This window comes from Ovis aries, chromosome 11 (assembly GCF_016772045.2).
Source record: "Ovis aries strain OAR_USU_Benz2616 breed Rambouillet chromosome 11, ARS-UI_Ramb_v3.0, whole genome shotgun sequence".
NCBI classification, from domain to species: Eukaryota; Metazoa; Chordata; class Mammalia; order Artiodactyla; family Bovidae; genus Ovis; species Ovis aries.
In genome coordinates this window covers 46014431-46040711 of record NC_056064.1, presented here as the reverse complement: position 1 = coordinate 46040711, position 26281 = coordinate 46014431, and the positions used below count along the sequence as shown (strand labels likewise).

The 26281-nt window shown below is 47.5% G+C and overlaps 1 protein-coding gene across 2 annotated transcripts; it reads right to left on the bottom strand.

The window, feature by feature from the left end:
• Positions 1-12464: 12464 nt before the first annotated feature.
• MYL4 (myosin light chain 4) lies at positions 12465-25983 on the bottom strand. Of its 2 annotated transcripts, XM_012186255.4 has the most exons (7): positions 25784-25983; positions 22127-22154; positions 16038-16187; positions 14312-14485; positions 13731-13808; positions 13112-13156; positions 12465-12631 (listed from the first exon to the last, which is right to left on the bottom strand). In XM_012186255.4, exons 1-6 carry the CDS (start codon positions 25904-25906, stop codon positions 13128-13130), a joined length of 582 nt encoding a protein of 193 aa, XP_012041645.1. In that variant the 5' UTR covers positions 25907-25983; the 3' UTR covers positions 12465-12631; positions 13112-13127. The 2 variants fall into 2 exon arrangements, with proteins under 2 accessions (XP_012041645.1, XP_060251732.1); XM_060395749.1 differs by having other exon boundaries at positions 12465-13808.
• Between the last annotated feature and the right edge of the window lie 298 nt (positions 25984-26281).

Genomic DNA, 26281 nt, shown 5'->3' with positions numbered 1-26281 from the left:
AGGCAGGCGGGTTCCTTACCACTATTTTGATGAGTGCTGTTTCTCTCCCTCTTGTTTCCCAGGTACTTCTGTTTGAGGATTTCCCAAAAGAATAAGAGTTCTTTCGTTTTCCTTCTTTTGCTAGAACTGTATGTGCTGCCTAGAATACCCCTCTGCCTGTAGAGTTATTAACAGTTCTTACCAGATTATAAATGCTGTTTTGTTTTGGGTGGGTTTTTTTAGATTTTTTTCTTTTTAATTTATTGGAGTATAGTTGATTTACAATGCTCTGTTAGTTTCAAGTGTACAGCAAATTGAATCCGTTATACATATACAAATGCTGTTTTAAGTGCTTTACATTGATCAACTCACTGGATCCTTGTAATAACCAAATGAGGTCGGTACTACTGTTATCCCCATGTTATAAATTAGGAAACTGAGGCTTGGAGAGGTTGAAAACCTTGCCCAGGGTCACACAGCTCATGAGTGTAGACCCATCCTGACCCTGAGACTACACTCTTAACCACGGCTCTCTTCTAAGAGCATGCATCAAGTCACCTGTATCGTCTACAGTTTCAGTGCCAGCCCCTCCTCCTCCAAAGAGCCTTCTCTGATGTCCTAGCTGGAAATAGGGCTGCTTTTCCCTTTAAAATCCCCCCACTTCCTTGTTAGTATCTATCTTACAGCCTTTGCCTTCCACTTGACATTTTTCTGTTTGTGTACCATATATGTCTTAGCTACCCACTCCAGTATTCTTGTCTGGAAAACCCCATGGACAGAGGAAACTAGGCTCCAGTCCACGGGGCCGCAGAGAGTCAGACGCAACTGAGCACAGGCATGAAACTATGTCTTAACTTACCTACCAGCTCTGAGTGCAACGACCAGGTCCTGTTCAATTTTCTAAACCTCACAGGCCTGGCAAAACTCCAGCTGCCATTATCAGAAACTAGACACTGGCAAAATATCACAAGGACTAAATTCTAAAAACAAAACCTTGCAGCACCAGTAATAAAGGGCATTAAATAAATGATTATGAAACTAACCACACAAGAGCGCTCTCCACATTCCAGCTGGTAACCAAGCTTTTAAACGCGAGATCTTTAACCTCTGGCTGCTCCTCAATATGTAGGGCACAGAAGGGCGGCAATGAGGGCTGAAGTGTGGGTGGGATGGAATGGGAGAAAGTGTAGGGGTAACATGACCATTTTTAAAATTTCCTTTGAAGCCCAACGGCTGGGAATGGAGGGATCCCTGAGACCAGCACGGCCAGATGCACTGTTTCAAGTCCTCAAATGCCCAGACCAAAACCTCGCCCTGCACAAAGACAAACTGATACACTCAGGACACCCTCATCAGCCTGTCCTTACACCGACAACAGCCCTTTGTTATGAAATGATACATCAGCCCCTAATAACTAACATCTTATGAGACTTACGTGAATGTAAAATAGTGAAGATTTTTTAGGAAGTGCACACACTGTCTTGGGTGTGACCATAGATTTGTGAGCTAGGAATCATCTCCATTCAACAGTGGACTCTGTTCTAGGAAAAATAAAACCTCTAGGAGAACAGGCATGTGAGTGTTGACCGTCAAGAAGATTCACAACACAAGGGACACACCTGTCTGAAGGAGAAAGTCCAGCAGAGGCCATCGGAGCCTGTTCAAGGAGAGTGGAACCGAAGGGACCATGGGGACACAATAAGCCTGTGAACCCAAGGCACCAGCTGGGGGGGTGGGAGGGGGAGGATGGGGAGTAGTGGACACTCACAGGGGTTCAGCAGGGTCTGGACCGAAACTCAGAGGGGTGTTGTAGGGATGCTAACTCAGCAAAAAGCGGGTCCACAGAGGAAGTAAAAGTAAAAGGTGGAACTGTCTCTCTAAACTCAAGTGTGACCCAATGAATGGCTGGGGGGCAGGAGGAAGTAAAGCAGGTCCTGAGAGAAAGAGATGTGCTATTTTAGAGCTTGTGGTAGCCTGGAAGAAGGCTGCCCAAAGCAGATGCAGTATCAAAACATTCAGAGGAAAGATAAACCGAATCCCACAAAGGCTCCCGAATGGCAATTCTTAGCCTTTTTTGGTTCTCTGACCTTTTTGGAAATGTGATGAAAAGTAGAAGTTCTCGGAAAGAGAGTGTAAATGTGCTCACAAGTGTCTTTTTTATGATAAAGAATCTCTGTTCCTTAACACAGTGTTGTAAGTCAATTATATCTCGATGACAGACAGACACTGGATACACACACACACACACACACACACACACATATATCTATATCTATGTATATAGAGAGACTGGAAATAAACACATCAAAATACTAATGGTGGTTTCGCTGAGGGTTGGAGATTATGGGTGATGGTTATTTTTCACTTTATTCTTTTTATGTATTTCTAGTTGTCTGAAATGAACATGTATTGCTTGTAAAATTACAAAATAATAAATGTCATTAAGATGAAAAAATATGTCACATTAACAGCTTAAAAAACAGAATCTCTGTTCCTATCACCGGAGGAATGACCCGTCTTCAAAAAGAGAACTATGAACAACTCAGTAAGGAAACCGGTGGGAATGGGGCTCTGAAAAGGCTGGTGGAGCTGAGGAAAGAGAATTCTCCAGGGTTCTTATCCAGAATAGATGGAAGGAGGGGCAGCCAAGGGCTTATCACAAACATAAAGTTGTCACATAGGGCTGTGGCCACAAGACCAAGAAGCCATAAGTCCCGAGTGAACTGAATTCTCTGTTTTTGGCTCTGCTGGGTCTTTGTCCCTGCAAATGTTTTTCTCTCGTTGCGCCAAGCAGGGGCTACTCTCTAGTTGCAGCGCATGAGTTTCTCACTGTGGTGGCTTCTCTTGCTGTGGAACGTGGGCTCTAGGGCACACAAACTTCAGGAGTTGTGGCTCCCAGGCTCTAGAGCCCTGGCCCAGTAGCTGTGGCCCAGCGGCATAGTTCCTCTGCAGCATGTGCGATTTTCCTGTACCAGGGAATGAACCCGTGTCTCCTGCATTGCCGGGTGGATTCTTTACCACTGGGTCATCAGGGAAGTCCCTGAAATCTTTGTAATGTCAAAATTAACAAAAACCTGCTACACTAAAGTTCTGAGCAAGAACTACAGAAAGGTCACAGTCCTCGGGGCTGCATGAGTGACATCAACAGAGTTCACCAACCTCTATTTGACCTCAGTTCCATCTTTTCTGTCAAGAAGACTCATTTACAGCTCTGAAGTGGCAAACTACACTGCTAAGAGGGAACTGAACCCCAGGAGAGAACACATTAGACAGCAGCTGGCCACATGAAATGGATTTGAGGATCTCAGTGTGGAACAAGCACCAGCTGGGCGATGCCAAGCTGAGAAAGAGGAAATGCCAACTTGTATCATGGGGAATGGTTCTAGGTCTTTTCTAGGTCACTTTGGAAGACAAATCCAGGACCAGTGGATGGAAATTTCAGGGATGTAAATGTCAGATTCCTACTAAGAAGAATATGAATTAGAGTTTTTCCCAAATGGAGTGGGGTCTCGTGGGTGGTACCACGTCTCCTGCCATAGTAGATATCCAAGTGAGCACTGGACGACTTTTACAGGGCTTTTATGGAAGGGTTTGGATTAGAGATCTCTTCTAACCCTGAAAGCTTATGATTCTGTGACTCTAAAATATCAGGGGAGAAAAGAATGAGTACTTTCCCAGCTTAGTTTTAGATTTTTTTAACTTTGCTTCTCCATCTCTGAACAGCTGCACCTCATGCCAGTGTGATCCCTGCTCACCCTTCCCCCCTTTCTCAGTCTTTCTTCCTTCTCCCTGCCTCTTACCCCATTATTCAGTTACTTTTCTCACTCTTCTTTTATCCATCTTTATTTCTTTTTATGCAAATCCTAAAAGGCTGAGACTGTGATATTCCCAGGTGGCAGAGTGGTAAAGAATCTGCCTACCAATGCAGGAGATGCAAGACTCAGTTTCGATCCCTGGGTTGGGAAGATCCCCTAGAGGAGAGCATGGCAATCCACTCCAGTATTCTTGCCTGAAGAATCTCATGGACGGAGGAGCCTGGTGTGCTACAGTCCATAGGGTAGCAAAGAGCTGACACAACTGAGCGACTGAGCTCACACGTGCATGATTATAGCTGGCAAAAAAAAGAAGGTATCCTGTCAGGAATCGCACTCTCCAGGTCCTTCTCTATTATATCCCATCCAAGCTTGCCACACCTCCTCCATGAAGCCCTCCCTGGCCATTCACTGAGATCCAAGTGCTACGATACCACACCTCTCCCTCAGTCCTTAGATATATACTGCCAGGTGTTCTTTCTTCTATTTTTGTCTTTTCACTATTCACCTGTAGATCATTCTTACTTCAGTAGGGTGTAAACTCATGGAATGAAAAACTGTGAGTGACTTTGCTTTTGGAACCACATTTTGGGAAGGTGACTTCCGAAGCACCTGCAGCTGTGGACTCTGCAGTTATTTTGACTGAATGCTTTCTGCCACTTAAGGTTCTAAACACATATACACAGTGAGGGTGAAACTAAAACAAGACTGGAGGTGATCTAGAGTTGGACTCAGTTCAGTTCAGTCGCTCAGTCATGTCTGACTATTTGCAACCCCATGAACCACAGCACGCAAGGCCTCCCTGTCCATCACCAACTCCCAGAGTCCACTCAAACCCATGTCCATCAAGTCGGTGATACCATCCAATCATCTCATCCTCTGTTGTCCCCTTCTCCTCCTGCTCTCAATCTTTCCCAGCATCAGGGTCTTTTCAAATGAGTCAGCTCTCCACATCAGGTGGCCAAACTATTGGAGTTTCAGCTTCAACATCAGTCCTTCCAGTGAACACCCAGGACTGATCTCCTTTAGGATGGACTGGTTGGATCTCCTTGCAGTCCAAGAGACTCTCAAGAGTCTTCTCCAGTACCACAGTTCAAAAGCATCAATTCTTCGGCACTCGGCTTACTTTATAGTCCAACTCTCACATCCATACACGACTACTGGAAAACCATAGCCTTGACTACACGGACCTTTGTTGGAAAGTAACGTCTCTGCTTTTTAATATGTTGTCTAGGTTGGTCATAACTTTCCTTCCAAGGAGTAAGCATCTTTTAAGTTAATGGCTGCAATCACCATCTGCAGTGATTTTGGAGCTGAGAAAAATATAATCAGCCACTGTTTTCATTGTTTCCCCATCTATTTGCCATGAAGTGATGGGACCAGATGCCATGATCTTAGTTTTCTGAATGTTGAGCTTTAAGCCAACTTTTTCACTCTCCTCTTTCACTTTCATCAAGAGGCATTTTAGTTCTTCTTCACTTTCGCCATAAGGGTGCTGTCATCTGCATGTCTGAGGTTATTGATATTTCTCTCGGCAATCTTGATTCCAGCTTGTGATTCCTCCAGCCCAGCGTTTCTCATGATGTACTCTGCATATAAGTTAAATAAGCAGGGTGACAATATACAGCCTTGACATACTCCTTTTCCTATTTGGAACCAGTCTGTTGTTCCATGTCCAGTTCTAACTGTTGCTTCCTGACCTGCATATAGGTTTCTCAAGAGGCAGGTCAGGTGATCTGTATTCCCATCTCTTTCAGAATTTCCCACAGTTTATTGTGATCCACACAGTCAAAGGCCTTGGCATAGTTAATAAAGCAGAAATAGATGTTTTTCTGGAACTCTTTTGCTTTTTCCATGATCCAGCAGATGTTGGCAATTTGATCTCTGGTTCCTCTGCCTCTTCTAAAACCAGCTTGAACATCTGGAAGTTCACGGTTCACATATTGCTGAAGCCTTGCTTGAAGAATTTTGAGCATTACTTTACTAGCATGTGAGATGAGTGCAATTGTGCAGTAGTTTGAGCATTCTTTGGCATTGCCTTTCTTTGGGGTTGGAATGAAAACTGACCTTTTCCAGTCCTGTGGCCACTGCTCAGTTTCCCAAATTTGCTGGCATATTGAGTGCAGCACTTTCACAGCATCATCTTTCAGGATTTGAAACAGCTCAACTGGAATTCCATCACCTCCACTAGTTTGTGCGTAGTGATGCTTTCTAAGGCCCACTTGACTTCACATTCCAGGATGTCTGGCTCTAGGTGAATTGATCACACCATCGTGATTATCTGGGTCAGGAAGCTCTTTTTTCTACAGTTCTTCTGTGTATTCTTGCCACCTCTTCTTAATATCTTCTGCTTCTGTTAGGTCCATACACTTTCTGTCCTTTATTGAGCCCGTCTTTGCATGAAATATTCATTTGGTAAATCTAATTTTCTTGAAGAGATCTCTAGACTTTCCCATTCCATTGTTTTCCTCTATTTCTTTGCATTGATCACTGAGGAAGGCTTTCTTATCTCTCGTTGCTATTCTTTGGAACTCTGCATTCAGGTGGGTATATCTTTCCTTTTCTCCTTTGCTTTTTGGTTCCCTTCTTTTCACAGCTATTTGTAAGGCCTCCTCAGACAGCCATTTTGCTTTTTTGCATTTTTTTTCCTGGGGATGGTCTTGAGTCCTGTCTCCTGTACAATGTCATGAACCTCTATCCATAGTTCATCAGGCACTTTGTCAGATCTAGTCCCTTAAATTTATTTCTCACTTCTACTGTATAATCATAAGGGATTTGATTTAGGTCATACCTGAATGGTGTAGTGGTTTTCTCCACTTTCTTCAATTTCAGTCTGAATTTGGCAATGAGGAGTTCATGATCTGAGCCACAGTCAGCTCCCGGTCTTGTTTTTGTTGACTGTATAGAGCTTCTCCATCTTTGGCTGCAAAGAATATAATCAATCTGATTTTGGTGTTGACCATCTGGTGATGTCCATGTGTACAGTCTTCTCTTGTGTTGTTGGAAGAGGGTGTTTGCTATGACCAGTACATTCTCTTGGCAGAACTCTATTAGCCTTTGCCCTGCTTCATTCTGTACTCCAAGGCCAAATTTGCCTGTTACCCCAGGTGTTTCTTGACTTCCTACTTTTGCATTCCAGTCCCCTATAATGAAAAGGACATCTTTTTTGGGTGTTAGTTCTAGATGGTCTTGTAGGTCTTCATAGAACTGTTCAGCTTCTTCAGAGTTCCTGGTCGGGGCATAGACTTGGATTCCCGTGATACTGAATGGTTTGCCTTGGAAATGAACAGAGATCATTCTGAGTTGAGTATAGCAAGTAGTTGGGTGCATTCCAAATGACCTGAATCAGAGAGCTGGAAAGGACATTAAAGTGATCTAATCGACTTCCTTATTTTGCAACCTGTGGATCAGAAGCCGAGTGTGTGTGTTTTAGGAGCAAAACTGGTCTAGATGCCAGGTTTCCGTGTTTCCAAAACAGTCCTCTCTCTGCCCCCTCGCTGAAAAACCTTTGAGGGGTTCCTGAAGGAAGCTCACTAATAGTTGTGAGTCTTTGAAAATGAATAAAACCTCCATTTTTCTTAAAACATAGAGATGGACTAAGTGATTTCTGAGAGTTCCTTCCAGCCCAGGGTGGGAATCAGTTTTCCTGTAATTTTCACTCTTGGGCGTCCTTTGGAAGCATGGCTGCTGCAATTCTGCCATCTAGTGGTGTAACATAGGTATTGCGCCACCCCCCAAATCCCTTAGGGCCCTTTTCTACTAATAAACGCTGCAGAGGAAAGCAGCTGAGTGAAAAGAGCATTAAGTCTCCTCCCTACACTTGCCTTGGCTCATTCCCTCCGGCAATGGGAACTTTAAAGAAAACTCCCCAACCTCTCTGACCTGAAGCATACAACTTTCTCCTCCGCATCTGTCTGCAGGGTTTAGGGTGGGAAGGTAGTTGCACTGGGGGCCGGGTTTCCTGTACCAATCTCTGGGAGGCACGATGCCCAGCCTATGGGTACATTCCTCTGTGCTCCACTAAAGCGATTTTCCCATGTCCATCACTTGCCGTCACCCTGTCAGAATGGTGCCATGTCTAGCTCCAGGCTGGAGCCTTCCTTCAATCCACCCAAGAGCTGGGACACCCCTTCCTTCCACCTCCCACCTTACTCATCCTCCTGTGGTGCCGCCCTCTCAAGTCCACAGTCAGCCAGCCTGCAGGGTGAGAGAAGGGACCACAGGGGGCGCAGTCCTGTTCCTGTAAGTTACATGGTCTGCCCTGAGACTGAATTGTGTCCCCCAAAATTCATATGGTAAAGCCCCTAGTCTCCAGTGTGATGGTGCTTGGAGGTAAAACCTTTGCTACTTACGTTTTGGTGAAGTCACGAGAGTGGAGCCCTCATACTGGGATCAGTCTGTCTCTCTGACTGTCTTTCTTTCTTGCTCTCTTTCTCTCTCCTTTTTTTTCCTCTCTGTTAGGATTCAGCAGGAAATTAGCCACCTGGAGGCCAGAAAGAGGCCTTACCAGAACCCAATCATGCTTACACTTTGATCTCAGACTCCAAGCCTCCAAATCTGTGAGAAATCAGCGTCTGTTACTGAAGCCACTTAAGCTGTAGTGTTTTGTCCTAGCAACCCAAGCAGACCAAGGCATGGTCTGAGTCCCGGTTTGAAGTATTGGAAGTCAGTCCATTCAAAGAAAATCTTGCAGATGGGTCAGTTTTACCCATAGCTCTTCTCAGACGGGACGAGTGCTGAGCCTTACTGATGGGCCGACCAGGAGGAGGTTGTGTGTGTGTGCTTAGTCACGTGAGCCCATGGACAACAGCTTGCTAGGCTCTCCCATGAGATTCTCCAGGCAAGAATGCTGGAGTGGATTGCCACTCCTTTCACCAAGGATCTGCCCAATCCAGGGACTGAACCTGGGTCTCCTGCACTGCAGGTGGGTCCTTTACCATCTGAGCCACCAGGGAAGCTGCGGAGGAGGCTGGGGCGGGGAAAAGATGACTAGGAGCACAAAGGTTCTTGTGTCTTCAAATGAGGAGGCCGAATACAATAAAGACCCCGGTGAGCTACACCAGTTCCTGAGGAGGTTCACCGGGTAGGAAATGCTTCCAGAAATATTCCCTCAGGAGCCAAGGTGGCTGATCCAGAACAGCCATCAGGACTGTGAGTAGAGGGCACGGTGCAATGTCACAAGATAAAAGGAGTCTAGGTCCGAGGACTTTGTGCAGAACGGCTGGACAGCCAACCCCCACCTTCAGTGGGAGGGGAAAACGTACTTTTCGTGTGTTTTAAGCCACTGTCTTCTAGTCTCCGTAACCCACAGCCAAAGATAATCAGAACTGATATTGCATTCAATAAGTGTTGGCTGTTATCTGTCACATGATCACAACTATTTAATATCTGTCTTCCCACTGGATTGTAAGCTCCATGAGGGCAGGGACTGTGTTTTCCCAGTTCAGTGTATCCTCAAGGCCCAAGCCAGTGCCATACACACAGCTGGCACTCAGTAAGTGTCAGATAAGTCTGTGACCCCCTTTCCTGCCCCTTTCCTGCTTGAACCTGAGTACCAGCCTTGTGTCATCTTTTCCACTAAGGTCTCACCTAAAGCCCACTAAGAAAGATCATCCCAGTCACGTCTCACTTCCTCTTGGTGCAGGGCCCTTGGAAATTACACTGTGCGTGACGTGGAAGAAGTGGTCCTGCTGGTGTTGTGCTGCGTGGGGGTCATTCTGCGGTTAGTCCCTGGATGCTTACGTCCTTGCTTAACCGCACGGTAATCGACGTAGGCGGGGAAAACACTTTCAGTTTTTAATCATTGGGAGCTTGGCCCCAATTCCTCCTAAATGTTTACAGCGGACAATAAACACTTCATGAAGAAAGAAAGGGAGGGAGGGAAGGTGGGAGGGAAGAAAGGAAAAGAAAGTGAGGGAAACCCGACAAGGCCCCAACACTGAGGAGGCATGCTGGCATTTCAAGTCAGGGAGAGTGACTCTTAAAAAGGAGAAATAGGGACTTCCCTGGCAGTCCAGTGGTTAAGACTTCACCTTCCAATGCAGGGCATGTGGGTTTGATCCCTGGTTGGGGAGCTAAAATTCCACATGTCTCATGGCCAAAAAGCCAAAACATAAAACAGAAACAGTATTGTAACAAATTCAATAAAGATTTTTAAAATGATCCACATAAAAATCTTAATTAATTAATTAAAAAAGGAGAAATGATGGGGTGTTCCCTGGTGGCCAAGTGGCTAGGATTCCAGGCTTTCACTGCCATGGCCCGGGTTCAATCCCTGGTTGGGAATCTGAGATTATCCGGCAATAAAATAAATAAAAATTAAAATAAAATAAAATTTAAAAGTAAAGCCAAAATCGATCAAGCAGAATGGTAGGGATAATACAAGAGAGACGCTCCCAAGAGCCTAACTTGAAAAAAATTTCAAAGGCTGATTGATGTGTGTCGAAAAATGGGAAAATTGGGGATTCTGGGGACCTGGGTTCATAGGTCATTAGCTGTGACCCTGGGTGAGTCAAGTCTCTCCTAAGGAGCCATTTCCTTCCCTTTACACTTAGCAGGTCTGACTCAGTCAGTGGTCTTCTGGTTGTGCTCTAAGGAGCCCAGATAGAGGCTCAAGATACAGGCATCCACTCCTCACCTCCTCAGCTGGAGAATCTCTGCTCCATTCGGTTCATGCATTGGCTTCTGCACAGAATTTAGCTTGAGTGAAAGGCTGTGGAGCCAAGACTTCCCTGCTGGTTCAGTGATTTAAGACTCTGCTCCCAACGTAAGGGGCCTGGGTTCAATGCCTGGCCTGAGAACTAGATCCTATCTGCCGCTAAGAGCCCATGAATGGGAATAGCTACAACTATGACCCAGCACAGCCAAACAAATAAATAAACAATTTTTTTAAAGGCTACAGAGCTACAATCACATTTGAAAACCACTGGAGTCAATGACCCCTATCGCAACTGCATAAAGATCTCAAGTTTTATGATTCAACAGGTCTCTCCCATCACTGGAGCCCCTTCCTCACAGAAGAAAAGATACACATGGTATCTTTGGGGGCCTTGGTCTCACCTTCCCAACGAGACTTTAAATTCTGAGGAGGCTGAGTTTGGGCTCATGGTTCTCAGCTTCCCATGACAACTTCCCTTTTGGGCTCATGGAATCTCAGCCTTGGCTGGATTTATAAAGGATGTTTCACAAAGTTCTGCAGCTGGATCCCTTGAGAGGGCAGCAGAAAGGCTGTGAGAGGAGAAGGGTCTAATCCACCTTGGGGGGCTCTCAGGGATGTGGAGACTCCCATCCAGAGGGGTTCTGCTCATATGTGTCTTTCATTTCATGACCTGGTCGGTCCCCTTCTTCTCAATCTCTGGTTTCTTGTCTCTCCTTTTCCCACTTGCCTCCCGCCACACCCCTGCCTGCCCTCCTTTTCCCAGTTGCCCGCCACACCGCTGCCTGCCCAGCCTGAAGTCTGTGCTCCCTCTGAAGCCCTGATGCTCCCCCTGATGCAGAGTCCTGTATGGAGTCCTGGATGTGGCCAGGGAGTCAGTGAGATGTCCAGAACAAGCAGGGGTGAATCAGGCATCAGGGGCCTTGCTCTCAGGGGACGAGACACCTAAAGGGCCCATATGAGGATACAAGCACTGGGATTTTCCTGGTGGCCCAATGGTTAAGACTGAGTTTCCAATGCAGGGGACAGGTGCAAGTTCGATCCCCAGTCAGGGAACCAGGATCCCCCATGCCATGTGGCGTGATCAAAACAAGTTATAAGGACCATAAACAAAATGTGGTACCTGCACACATACAGTGGAACACTATTCCTCCTTAAAAAGAAGGGAATTCTGACACTTGAAAAAGAAGGGAATACAACACAAATGAACTTTGAAGACATTACGTGAAGTGAAATAAACCAGTCACAAAAAGACAAATACACTATGACTCCACTCATATGAGCTATCTAGAGTAGTCAAATCCATAGATCCAGGAAGTAGAATGGTGGTCGCCAGGGATTGGAAAGAGGAGGAAATGGAGATTTATTGTTTAATGGATATAGAGTTTCAGTTTTATAAGATGAAAAAGTTCTGGAGACTTGCTACACACCAATGTGAACACACTTAACACTATAGGACTGAACACTTAAAAATTGTTAAGATGGAAAATTTTATATTATGTGCTACAAGAATACTGGAGTGGGTTGCCATTGCCTTCTCCAGGGGATCTTCCCAACCCAGGGACTGAATCTGGGTCTCCTCTATTGCAGGCAGATTCCTCACCATCTGAGCCAGTAGGGAAGTCCCGTTAAGTTATGTGCCTTTTACCACAATTATTTTTTTAAGAGAAGAGGAGGGAGCAAGGATTATTTGAGGATCCCTTGGTATCCCCAGGGCTCCTAGTGGCCCTCTTTCTGCTTGTCACCTAGACAGACCTAAGGTAGAGAGTGAGCCTTGGAAGGAAATGAAGCTCCTCCTGATCACAACTCCTCAGACTGCAGACCCTTCCAAAACTCTCTGCTCACGATCTGACCCTCCTGTTTCTAGCTACCTGGGCCCCAGCCCATGTCCCCCAGATTCCAGATACTGCTCATTCTTCTGAGGAATATGCATGAGGCCTCAGGTGACATTATCACACACACTCACAAAAACCCAGCTCAACGAATTAATTGGCTTTAAAAAACAACTCAGAGGCTGGTTGGGACCTTGGCCCAGCCTTGCTGAAGCTGTTTATTTATGGGGAGGACTGGGGGCCCTGGAAGTCCCCAGGGCTGCCGTGCAGTGGGAAGTCCAGGACTCCAGCTCCAGCTCAATCACTCTGGGCCTCTTGGTAACTCACCTGGGCTAAGGCCCCGGGCCAGGCACCTGAAAGAGAGCGTGAGATGGAAAGGGTTCTACTTCCCCTCCACACCCCAGCTCCTGATGACAATCCCACCCCCACCAGCAGGCACCAAGGCCGAAGGGACTCAGGGAAGCGGGTGAAGAGGATCAGGGTCAAGGGCATAGGCCCGGGATATTCTCTTCCACCTGAAACCTGGCTTCTCATGGCCAGAAGCCTACAGAGGAAGCCCCTCCTGAGCGATTTGTCCGGCCTTGAGAGACCCCGGAAGAGGCAGGAGGATGTGACTGGTGGGTCAAGATTGGGTGCAAAGACCAAGGAGGTGAGGGGCAGGGCAAGAAGGGATGAAGGGGAGGCGACAGGAGCACTCAGAATGCAGGGGCAATGGGTGGGGCCGGACTGCTCTGTCTCCTGCAGTGTTCTCGAAGCGGGTCAAACCGGAAGAGAAGGGCTCTAGGGCACATAGTGCGGCTCTGGGCACCCCGCGGGAGGTGGGCTGCACTCACCCGGGAGGGGTCTGCTTCACCCAGACATGATGTGCTTGACAAAGGCTGGGAAAGAAGACGGAAAACAGCCACATCACATGGCCCCTCTCGGCCCCTTAAACCCCTCCTCCCTGGTTTATGCCACCCGACCGCAAACCTTCCCACCACCCTTTCTTCAGACTATGATTCCTTTTCCTGTTTGGGGTTGATGGGGAGAAGATGGAAGAAAGGAAGGGAACCAACCGCTGCTCTGTGTGCACTCTCTGTGCTGACAGCAGACATGGATAAAATGAGCTACATTATCTCTGCCAATCCCTGCAACCCTGGGAAAGGGGCCAGCATCACCCCGTTGCTCAGATGAGAAAACCAATGTTAAGAGAAGGTAAGCAACTTGCTTAAGATCACCCAGCTGATATATCACAGAGCTATCTCCAAAATCCATGCTCCTGCCATTACACAGTGATGCTCACTCCCAGGAGGGAAAAGAACAATATCCACTGGGAGCTCACCAAAGACCATGGGGTACACATATCCTCTAACTCCTGCATCTGTTCTGTCCTGCAGCCTCTCCTGGCCTGAGTTGTACCCACCCCCCACGCCCCATCCCTGGCTGCCCGAGGAAGTGCGAAATGAGCTGTACCTTCGTAATTGATGCAGCCGTTGGCATCCTCCTGACCTGCTAACAGCTGCTCCACTTCAGCCTCACTCATCTTCTCTCCTGGGGTGGGAGACAGTGGGCACTTAATGACAGATGGGCAAAGGAGGACCGGCCAAACCCAAACATCCCCTTGAGTCTGATGGCCCAGGACTTCCTGGATCAAGGAATTGGTCAAACCAAACCTCCCCCAAGGCTCTGAACGGTGGAGTCAAGGTCTTAAGACCCTTCCTAGCCCCCAAGGTCTCTCCCTCTGCCTACAGCCACCAGTGGGTGAGCAGACCAAGGCCCTAGCGACAGAGGCAAAGACAAGGACAGGGGCCCTGGGTCCCACCTCTCAGGCCTCACCCCTGCTCTGCCAGCCTGCTCTCCTCTCCTTCCAACCCTGCTGAGCAAACCCAGTTGGGGACGATGGTACCTACGGAACCCAGGGAGACGGGCTTGGACCAGAACATGAGACTCAGGATGCAGGGAGCCCCACATCACCCCAACATACAGCACTCAGACGCTTCTCATCCTCTGTTCCTCTCCCTTGGGCTCTGCCCCTGCCTGGCTGGCATACAAACCCAGGGTGGCAAGGACGTGGCGAAGCTCAGCGCCCATGACCGTGCCGTTGCTCTCCTTGTCGAACACACGCAGCCCCTCCACGAAGTCCTCGTAGGTGCCCTGCTCCTTGTTTCGGGAGATGTGCTGGAGGATGGGCAGGAAGGTCTCAAAGTCCAGCATCTTGGAATTCATCTCTTCCGGCGGGGACCGGTAAGGAAAGGAATTCGACGTGAGCTCGAGGGGAGCAGAGGCTCGGGAGGGGTCTCATGCGGCTCTGCCAGGGTAGCCCAAGCTCAGCTGCCGTCACTTCTGGGTGGGGGCCCCCAGTCAGGAATCCTTTAGGGCACGAAGCCCCGGGAGCCCTGCAAGAGCTGGCTCTGGGCACTCTTCTCAGTGAAAGGACCCAGGACCTGTGACTCCACCCTGACCTCTGAATTCCAGTCAGCCAGTGGGGCAGGGAGGTGAGCAGCCCCAAGTTCTCACATTCACAAGTTAGACTTCGGACACGTGACAGACTCCCAGTCTCAAGGGTAAACTGACAAGACTGCAGAAAGAAAACTTGGCACAACCCCAAATTTGGGTCCCCTCACTAGTCCCACCGCCTGGAGCAAGTCTGAATCAATAATGACTAGCACCTTTCTCCCACACTGTGGCGTGTTAAAAGTTTTAACTTACTTTTGTGTTTTTGACAAGCTATAAACTGCAAAAAGAAGTTGGCAAAAGACAATTTCTGTTATTAAACTACAGATTGCAATAATTATTTAAAGAATTCCTACTGAACAGTAGGAAAAAGATGAGAAACCTGGAATAAAAACTCTTGAATAGTTACCAAAGTTTAAAAAAAAAACAAAAACACTTTACTTTCATAGAGGTAAAACCATTTTTAAGTATCCCAAGGCTGGCATTGCTTTCTTTTGTAACCCAGAAACCTCCCACAATGGAAAGACTCAAATATCTTTTGCCCTCTGAGAAGCTCTGCTGACACGGGCAGGCTCCTGGTCCTCTGGTCCTTTCTGACCCACATCCTTCACTCTTGCTGGTGTCTTCCCCAGCAAGAGCAGGAAGGGAAGGACCCAGAACCAAGGAACAGGGCAGGAAGGCCCCAATATAGGGCCCAGGAAATCTCTAGAAACGATCCACCCTGGCTAAGGGCTCCTGCCCAGGTCTGCCCAGCCCCAGCCCCTCAGAAGGACTCATGTGTTAGGGCAGCTGTTAGCCTGACTGCCACAGTGACAGATGACATTCACAAATGGGACCCCTTGCACCACTTTCTAAGCCCTCATTCACCAAAACCTATCTAATGCAAACCAGTGAAACAGGCATCATCATAGAGCTGAGCCTGAGTCTGCTCTAATTTATATTAAATGAATAATTGGCAATCTCAGGGCTGTATATCAGAAACACAGTATCTGTGATACAACTCACGGTGGTCACAGGACATCTCAATGCTGTAACCCCTCACCCACAATTTCTGGTGGAGGCGGGGGCGGTGGTCAGTTCCCAGTTTCCCTCCCAGCCCCCCTGCCCCATGTCCCAGGCGCCCTGAAGCAGTAGAAAGTCGGGCCTGCTCCCCAGGAGCTCCCACTCTCACAGAAAAAAGGAGAACAAGCCCAGGTCACACTCTTTTGAGGACTGACCAAGGGCCAGATGTTTCTGGGTAATTCTAGCAATGGGAGGCAGGTAACCTGGGGAGAGCAGGTTGGTCTTGAAGGGAGAGAGCCCCAGGGGTGGAGAGGGGAGGCTGACCTTCCGGCTTGGGCTTGCCTAGGACACGCAGCACCTCGGCATTGGTGGGGTTCTGGCCCAGAGCTCGCAGCACGTCCCCACACTGCCCATAGGCGATCTTCAGCTCTCCAGTCGGGGTCCGGTCAAACAACGAAAAAGCCTCTTTGAACTCTGCAGAGAAAAGACCGACTGCAGCCCCCTGTGGCCAAGCGAAGGCAGTGACTAGGGGCTGATCAGTTTCTACCCTCGCTGAAGAGCAGGTCAATGGAGTTGATAAAATATTTCTCTACAGCCAGCATGCCAGCCCCTCCCTAGAACCCATGCCCACCCCATCTCTGACAACTGAAGCAGTGTCCTGGAGCCCCCATGACCTGTTCCAGCATCGGGCCTGGGATCTCTTCCAGCAACCACGTGTCACATCATTTGAGGTCTCCCCTGCCTCTATCCTTCCCATCCACTCATCTTTCCCTCTGCAGGTGAGGTGCCTGACAGTGAAAATAAGCAGGGAAGTAAAAAGAGCACTGGCTCAGGAGCCAGGACTCCTGGGTTCTCCTCCTGGCTCTGCCAACCAATGTAGAATAAGCTGGGCTGGGTCCCAGTTTCCTTAAGCAAACGCACCAAGAGTCATACCTCACCTGACCCTCCCAGTTGAGTGTCAAAGGAGGGGGCAGTGTGCGGAGCCACTTTGCAGAGTGATAAGACCCATTCAGAAGTCAGCCAATAACAGTAATGCCTGTCCCAGGCTGAAAGGGAGCTAGCTCTCATGTCGGACAAGGTGACAAGGTTGGATAATCAGCCCACCCCAGCTCTGCCACTGACCCACAGGTGGCCTCAGGCAAACTCCCAACTTCCGTGGGCCCTCTGTCTCTCAGCTCTAAGGGGGAATGACTGTGCATCTGTTGGGGATGCGGGGGGATGACAAAGCCCCCTAAGCATGGTGTCTAGCACGTGGTAAGTGACTTAGCTAACAGTATGTGTGTGTGCATGCACGCGTGTGGGGTCAATCACATTCCACTCTTTGCAACCCCATGGACTGTCGCCCAACAGTCTCCTCTGTCCTTGGGATTTCCCAGTCAAGAATACTGGAGTGGGCTGCCATGCCCTTCTCCAGGATCTTCCCAATCCAGGGATCAAACCCACGTCTCTTGCATCTCCTGCATTGGCAGGTGGATTCTTTACCACCAGTGCCACCAGGGAAGCAGGCAAGTGGTTATTATTACATTTCTGGTTCTGAAGCCAGACTCCCAGAAGATACCAGTGCAGGAGTCCAGGGGGCCAGGCTGAATGAAGGCACTCTTGGGCCCTTTGCAAGCAACCTTAATTCCTCACCAATTGGGGTTCAACCAGCTCATTACCAGGGATAATTGGGACTGGGTATGGCATTGAAGTACCCTTGTGCTACCCATGAAGAAGCGGCTTACAAAGTGGATTAACAATGTAAACCTAAGAAGAACGTGTGAATTACTTAGGAGAAAAGCTGCTTTTAATCCTAGGTACTTTAGAAACACTTCCTTAGACGGCATATGGATTATTTACAAATCATTCCACATATCAAAACAGGTTCCCCAAGACGTTTACCTGCAGCTCTTTATTAGGCTTTGTATGAATTGCAAAGAGATAAAATTGCATGTCTTTCAAATTACTAAATAATTGAGCTCAAATTCCATTTCCATTGCTTACTAGCTATGTGACCTTGGGCAAGTAAATATTTAACCTCTATAAACCTTTTCTTTTATAAATGGCACCTACCTCATAGGATCCTTAAATTAAATTCAAATAAAATAACAATAGCGCATATAAAATATCTTAACTCTGTCAGTTCCCCAACAATACTGTTAGTAATCTCTCACTGAATTTAATCCCAATTTTAACACTTAACTTTGTGATCTTAGCCAAGCCACATAACCTCACTGAACCTTGGTTTCCTCCTCTGTCAAAAGGAATACCACCGACCTCACAGCTTTGTTAGAAGAGTTAAATTCTTAACACGTAAAGCTATTAGCATGGCTTCTGGCACAAATTCATTGTCCAATAAATACGGTATGCCCTTCTCCAGGATCTTCCCAATCCAGGGATCAAACCCACGTCTCTTGCATTTCCTGCATTGAATCTGCACTCCTAACTCATTTAGAAGAACAAGGGCAAACTTAAAGACGCAGTCTCCACATAAAAGAATGATATTTAACAGGAAGATTGAACAAGAATAAGAACGATGACCCATGGTTCGAGCACTTATCATGGGCCAGCGTCTGAGCTGATAACTTTGCATGAATTACTCCATCTGTATTTACAAAAACTTTATACTATAGGTATTACTATCCTCATTTATAGGCCACTGCAGATGTGACTTTCAGCCAGCTCTTAAGGAAAACAAGTGAGGAGAGAGGAGGAGGAGGAAGTGGCCTGTTGTCCCAGTGAATGTCCCTGACTGCTGGGAAGGCTGGCGCACACATAAAAACCTGACCCTGAAGTCTAGGATTGCAACTGGGGGAAAACTAGCCCAGTGATCTCAAGGTATATGAGAGATGACACTCGTGGACTCTGAAGAAACTTTTTCTCAAAGTTCTATAGCAGCGAGCTGCCTGCTAGAGCAATGAGCAATGCTGATGATCCCTTTCCGAAGGGTTATGGAAATCTGGAGAGGGACCAGAGAAGGAAGTCAGGAGTTAGAAACTAGCTCCTAGAAGAAAAAAAAAAACATAAAAGAATTTGGGCTATACCACCCAGAGATTACAAAGCTAAGAAAGGATTTGATGACTATCCTCAAAGAGATGGAGGTTATCTAGAGAATGCTGAAAAGAATCACAGAATTTCTGAATTGAAGAGAACCGAATACCTTCACTTTGCAGAAAAGAAAATTCAGGTTTAAAGAAGTGACTTGCCCTAAGTCTCACGGCCACCAGTGGCAGATTAAGGGCTAATAGCCAAGTCTCCTGGTTCCAAAGCATGTTCTTCCAGCAAAACAGAAGATAATCATCTTCAGCTTCACCAAGGAGCAAAGGAAGAGATGGGAGCAAAATCAAAAGAGAAACAATTCGAATCCAACCTAAGGAACAATGCCTTCAAAGTCAGAGGAATGAAAGCCTGGAATCAGCCAAGTCCCAGCCCTGAAAATCTTCATGGAGGAAACAGGCAGACAGCTGTCCCAGTTGGCTTTGACCAGAATTCTCACTTGGGAAATGAAAATTTTTATCATTGATTTTCTAGCCTTCCTGTGCTCCACTGTGTTTGTATATACAATGAGTATAAATTTAACTTGTTGTTATTGTTTAGTCGGTAAGTCATTTCTGACTCTTTTGCAACCCCATGGACTGTAGCCTGCCAGACTCCTCTGTTCATGGGATTTCCCAGGCAAGAATACTGGAGTGGGATGCCATTTCCATTTCCAGGGGATCTTCCTGACCCAGGGATCAAACCTGCATCTCCTACATTGGCAGGCAGATTCTTTACCACTGAGCCACCTGGGAAGTCCATATATGTAACTAAAATGTATTAAAATTAATTTTAAGAATTTCACAGTACTCCAGATTATTGACAGAAAGTGAGTGTCAACAGGATAATACAAAAATGGAGTCAGATTTAGTTCACTATATTCAAAATGCATCGGCCATCATCACGCCCCTTTTGTGAGTAACTGGCTTTTTGGGAACGGAAACTTGACAATAACTATTACAATTTTAAATGCACATAGACTTGACCCCTTCCGGGTGGTCCTGTGGTTAAGAATCCGCCTTGCAATGCAGGACGCCAGTTCCATCCCTGGCCAGAAAACTAAGATCCCATATGTGTGTGCTTCGTCACTCGGTCATGTCTGACTCTGCGACCTTGTGAACTGTAGCCCACCAGGCTTCCCTGTCCACGGGATTCTCCAGGCAAGAATACTGGAGTGAGTTGCCATTTCCTTCTCCAGAGGAATCTTCCCGACCCTGGGATCAAACCAGTGTCTCTTATGTCTCTCGCGTTGGCAGGTGAATTCTTTACCACTAGCGCCACCTGGGAAGCCCCAAGATCCCATATCCCAAGGAGCAGCTGAGCCCACTCTCCGCAACTAGAGAGTCTGCGAGCTGTCATATAAGCTCCTGCATCACGCGGTGAAGACTGTGCATGCCTCAGAGACCCGAGGCAGCCTAATTAATTAATTTTTAAGAATAAAAAAAATAAAATGCACATATCCTTTGACTCATTGCTAGGAAAGTCTCCTGGGGAAAGCATAATGATTTTTTCCCCCAGCTGGGGATAATCCAAAGGTCTAGCAATATGAGCTAATTGGATTAAAAACTACATCAACGTGTGAGAATCTATACAATGGTTTAAAAGAATGATGTAGAACTGTTTTTGTGTTAAATATTAGAAAACATATTTAAATAGATTATTAAATAATATATACCGTGTTATATATTGTTGAACCCAAATGTCTATTAAATGAAAGATGCAGGACAGTGTATGTACCATAGGACTCAATCTGTGTAAACTTTACACATACATACATACTTACTGGTATAACATGGTATATTTTTATCAAAGGATATGTAGACCTGTTAACAATGATTGTTTTGGAGAGAGCAGGTCAGCATGAAAGGAAAGCAAGGGGAAAATATTTTTATTTTCATTACTTATTTTTAAGTAGTATACTAATTTTTATCACGTGCTTGTGTTAGTTTAATTTTTCAAATATAGCCAGTGCTTAAAATCAAGGGGTTCAATCGGGTGACCTTTCAAGGTCCGTTCCAGTTCATATGATTTTCTGTCCAAGAGGGATTTGATGGGGGAAACAGAGGGATAAATTGTAGTGAGGGTGAAGCTCTAAGGTAGATATCACACGATGAAACATTTCATTCTCAAGGCACCAGAATCCTACAAAAGAAGGGCTGAGGGGCTTGTCGAGAAGCTACACTTAATAATATTTATATAACATTGAGAAAACAAATCGTCTTCATCCAAGATAGAGAAGAGTTGATGGAGACCACAGGTGGACTAGGGTCCCCCCAAGACACTGCTGGCCCTGCCACCATTAGGGGGTTGAGCGTCTTGGCAGACTTCACGATGCGGAGGGAGAGAGCCGGTAGCCTAAGGAGGGCTTTTCAATAACAGGAACAGAAATGATGGCTTTTAAATATCTTGGATTTTAGGGTCGAGAAAAGAAAAAACTTTTTTTTGCTGTGCATCTGTTACGTTCCAGGCCGTCTGGCAGAGCTGTTCAGAACGCAAGTCTGGAATCAGATTGCCTTAGTTGGAATCCTGGCTCCACCACCAAATATCTGTGTGAGACTGTGCAGACCACCCAACCTCTTTGCGCCTCGGTTTTATCACCTATAAAGTGGGGTGGTGATAGTCCCTACCTCATGCTGCTGCTAAGTCACTTCAGTCGTGTCTGACTCTGTGCGACCCCATAGACGGCAGCCCACCAGGCTCCGCCGTCCCTGGGATTCTCCAGGCAAGAACACTGGAGTGGGTTGCCATATCCTTCTCCAATGCACGAAAGTGAAAAGTGAAAGTGAAGTCACTCAGTTGTATCCGACTCTTAGCGACCCCATGGACTGCAGCCTACCAGGCTCCTCCATCCATGGGATTTTCCAGGCAAGAGTACTGGAGCAGGGCGCCATTGCCTTCTCCCCCTACCTCATAGGGTTGTGGTAAGAATGAAATAAATTAATCCATGTAAAGTGCTTAAGTAATAACAGTCAAAAAAGAGCAAACCCATACTTACTGTTTCGTTTTTGTTTGCTTGTGGTGGCGGTGTTTTTTGGATTGTTTTTTCAGCTGTACTGGGGATCTCGGTTCCCTGACAAGGGATTGAACCCTGACAGTGAAAGCCCAGAATGCTAACCATGAGGCCACCAGGGAATTCCCTATACTTGCTATTTTGCATAACTGTTCTCCAGTCGTGCCTTTGTGTACCCTGACTTAAATACAGGTTTGCCCTGATGATGGTGATGGAATGATGGTGATGGTGATGGTGGCGACGATGGTGATGCTCGTGATGATGATGGCGGTGGTGGTGACGACAGTGACAGTGATGATTACTATCATGGTGATCATGACAACCCCTTCCCCAGGAGGCGCAACAACAGAGAGGGTGCGGTGGGGGTGTTGGAGTTATTAGTACTCACCTTCGATCTGGTCAGCAGTGAAGTCTATCTGTGGAGAGAAACAGAGGAATGAGGGCTGGGACTGCTAACGGCTTCCAGTGAGAAGCAGAAACGGCTTCCGGGGATGCTGCGTCACCCGCCGTAGACCCAGATGAGGAGGGAAGGAGATGGTGGGCTGAGAGTCAAACACTGGCCTCCTGACGACCCAGCCACAGCTGACAGCCTATCAAACACGGCAGCCTCCAAAGCTCTCTCAACACCACTTGTGAAGTGATGGCTCCAAGTGAGAGGGAAAGAGACGTGCTCGGAATAACTCCGGAGCCCACACGACTCCCTATTATAATTCCTTTGGGTCAAATGTAAATTCCATCGTAGCAGCTGTAAATGGTTTCTCCCCTTTCTACTTGACACTGACTTTCAGTCTACCTCCTTCAAGGAAGCCTCCCCTCACCCCCTTCCGCTCCAGCCCCTCCTTCAGCACACATCCCTCCCAGGCTCCCTGCAGGGAGGCCTAGTGTGGGCGAGCCCTGGATGCTTCCTGTTCTCCAATCATGCCTTTATGTGTACCGTGGCTCCTTAAAACCAGGGTCCCCCCTGGGCAGGGGATTTGAAAGGAAAAACCTGACACAGAGTAGGTACTCAAAAACTATCTGTTGCAAGAAGGAGTAAATTTTGGATTTTCCTCCCCTAAATTCAAATCTGAGTATAAGAGAAGCAGGTGGGAAGCTCTGAAGATGAATGAGAATGAACAAGCATGAGTCATCGTTTTAATTTAGCATCTTGCTTGTTACTTCATGGTCTTTATCCACCACCACCCCCTCAAATCCGCTCTCCACGGGTGGTGGAAACCAATCCTGGGGCATCTTCTTCTTCTTCCTACTTCTGGTTCTGCTGCTCTGTGCCCATCTGAAGACGACCTCACTAATGAGAACCCCTGAAGGTGGCCAGAATGAGCTAGGAGAGCAGGGAAAGGGTTACACTGTGTTGGGAAAGGAACTGGCTGTGCCCAGGATGGACTTTGCCAGAGGTATAGGTGACGCTGGCCAGGAAGCTAAAGAAACCCCCTAAATGGGGCAAAGGATGCCTTAAAATGAACTCTCTGAAGAACGGTGCCACTTGCCTTACTTTGCAATGCTTTAAGCCCCAGGAGTAAACATGTAAGAGATGTTAATATACAAACATAACATCAGAATATATAGTCATAACCACACACATTGGACTTAAGTTTACTTTTGCTTTATCTTGTTTTTAAATTTTTTCTACTTTATTGAGGTATAATTGACAAAACTGTAAGAGATTGAAAGTGTACACTGATGATTTAACATATGTAGACATCGTGAAAGAATTCCTCCCACGTGTTAACTGATAATGTGTTACCTCATTTATTTATTTTCTATTTTATTTTTGTGAGAACACTTAGGTTCTACTCTATTGTGTTGTGCTAAGTCACTTCAGTCATGTCTGACTCTTTGTGACTCCATGAACCCTCCAGACTCCTCTGTCTATGAGATTTTCCAGGCAGAGAATTGCCTTTCCCTGGGATCTTCCCGACCCAGGGATCAAACCAGTGTCTCTCATGTCCCCTGCGTTGGCAGGTAGGTTCTTTACCACTAGTGCTACCTGAGAAGCCCTCTACTCTGTTAGCAAATTTCAATTAGACAATACAGTATTATTGATTGTAGTCACCACGTTTTTCATTAGATCCTCAGACTGGCCCCTGGCAACAACTTTTCTACTCTCTGTTTCTACAGTTTGACTTTTTATTTTTATTTAAATTCCACAGGCATGTGCTACCACGCAGTATTTGTCTTTCTCTGGTCTATTTCATTTATACTTTTGCTCTGTCTTTGAGCAAAGAACCTTCTAAGCAAAGGAACTGGGTAAGTACAAGAGGGGAAATGACCCTCATGAAAGATACCTAATTTTGTTTCCACTTTAAAGCAACTTCAACAACTCCTAGAACTGGAAGACCCAGACATGGAGAAGACAATTGCAACCAGAGGCAAGAAATTGGGGAAGGTGGGTGATGGAGGGGAAGTGATAGGCCAAAGAGAAGGCACTCCATTGATACCAGCAGGCAGCTCTTGTCCAGACTAGGTTGACCCACCGGAATAGTACATTATCAGAAATACAGGTTTCCTGAAGGGGGAGATAGCTTTTCTTGCTAGGCTCTGCTCACAGAGGGAGTGGTGTATGACCTAGAAAAGCTTCAGGCACTTTCAAGGTCTTTTCCTTTGCCTCAGTTTCCCCAGAGTGTCCCATAACCAAGCCCAGAGGTGGGGCAACTGCCTCCATCTCTTGGCCAAGCCAGTTCTGCTTAACTGGCTTGGGATGACCTTAGGTTAACCCTATGGTTCTGGGCACAGTGGCAGGTCCCCCAGGGCTGTGGGCACTGAAGAACCCTGGGAGAGCCAAGAAGGGTCATCCAGTTGGAGTTCTGGGGGCTAGTTTCCTGGCCTCTTTGTCATAGAACCAGGCCCTGGGCTGTAATTTTGATCTGATTCCTCACCAACCCCCTAGCTCTGCCCTGAGGCTGAGATCCCCAAGGGCCCACCATTCCCAACCAGTTATTAATAGCTTTTCATACCAGTAGCCACTTGACCTCTTACATTCTGGCGCTGCTGCTTAAAACTGCTTGAGTCTCCAGGGGGCTCTAATTCCCTCCTTCCTTGGCTCATCCCCTCCCAGTTCCATTCCTTAAGCAGCTGGGCCAGATAGCTGAGAGGCTTAAAATGACTGAATCAGCAGGCAGGGTCTACACCAGCTCCAAGGAGAGGAGCCTTCCAGTGTGAAGGGAGCAGGGCCAGGCAGAGAGGGAACAGGGCTGCGGCAGCCGAGGAAGCCTGGCCCAGCCCCCACACCTGCTGAGACAGAGGGTCTCAGACTGGGATGGGCCGGACCACTGCATACTCCACGCAGGAGCCCAGGGTAAGGGCACAGATGAGGAGGAAAGAAACTATAGACAGGCTGAGGGTCGAACACCAGTCTCCTGACCACTGGGCCACAACTGACGGCCTGTCAAGTGATGCAACCTCCAAAACTCCCAACACCTCTTGTGAAGTGAGGGCTCCAAGTGAGGGAGAAAGAGAAACACTGAATGATTCCAGAACGCACACGCAGGAGGGGTCCACCTGGGTAGGGAAAAGGAGAGGCAAGCTGGCTCTTCTCACCTTACCTAGGGTCTCCTTGCCCCCGCCACCCACCCACTGCAAGGGCATTTGCAAGTGAAGCCCTTCCCAGACCCCAGCACACAGAGATCATGCTCCCTCGCTATTGACATCACCTACTCTGCAGTAAACCAGAAGTGATTATTCTGCGTCTTTTCTCTTAAAGATATCACACAGTCTTTTTTCTTCACTATGGTGCCTGAAATATAGTTTGGGTGGTTGGTTGGCTGTGCCTCCCTGCCATTTCCGACTTTACTGAGCAAATGTGGGATAACAGAGCAGAGCTTCCTCAGCCAGGGCAGAAAGCTGTTCTTGAGGAAAAAGAACAGCTTACCAACCAAAAGAGCACTCCCCAGCACCTTCTCCATCGCCCCTGCGACTATGATCGGGGGCGCAGACACCTCAGCCCTCACCCCCGTCCAGCCTCCATGAAGCAGATCTCTGAGCTCCAGGGCCAAGGGAACCCTGAAAGTCACCCCCATCCCCATCCCAGTGGCTGAGGCTCACTCACCTTTACACTCTTGGGGTCAAAGGCAGGTTCCTTGAGGGGCTCAGGAGGTGGGGCAGGAGACGGGGCTGGGGCTGTGGCTGGCTTGGCCACCTCCTTCTTAGGCTCAGGCTTCTTGGGAGGCATGTTGTCCTGTTGGGCTCTTCCGAGGAGGTGGGACCTAGGAAGGAATCAAGAGATGTGGATCGCCAGGGAGATGAGATGGGAGCCTGGGCCGCCTCCTGCCCCTTTTATCCTGGGCAGGAGCCCCCAGAGAGGGGCTGGGTGAGAGCGAGAGCAACTGCTGCTGACTATAAAAGGAAGAAACACCAGCAGGGCACAGCTGACAACTGTGTATTGTCACCAGGTTTGGGGCTACCAGCCCCCTCCCCCAGCCCTTCCTCCTCCCCACCTCACACTCCCCACGGCCTCCACCGCCAGGACATGAAGGCTGATCCCTTCCTGTCAATTGGTGGACACCCAGAGGGGCCAGGGAAACAGAGCCTCTCAAAAATGCCAGAG

What these genes read in the sequence shown, in the direction of transcription:
- MYL4 (XM_060395749.1), bottom strand. Translation starts at nt 25,906, where the DNA reads ATGCCTCCCAAGAAGCCTGAGCCTAAGAAGGAGGTGGCCAAGCCAGCC. An exon ending in TTGACCCCAAGAGTGTAAAG is followed by an intron (nt 22,155 to 25,783) that starts GTGAGTGAGCCT and finishes TTCTCTCCACAG; the next exon opens with ATAGACTTCACTGCTGACCA. An exon ending in AGGCAAGCCCAAGCCGGAAG is followed by an intron (nt 14,486 to 16,037) that starts GTCAGCCTCCCC and finishes CCCCGCCGGAAG; the next exon opens with AGATGAATTCCAAGATGCTG.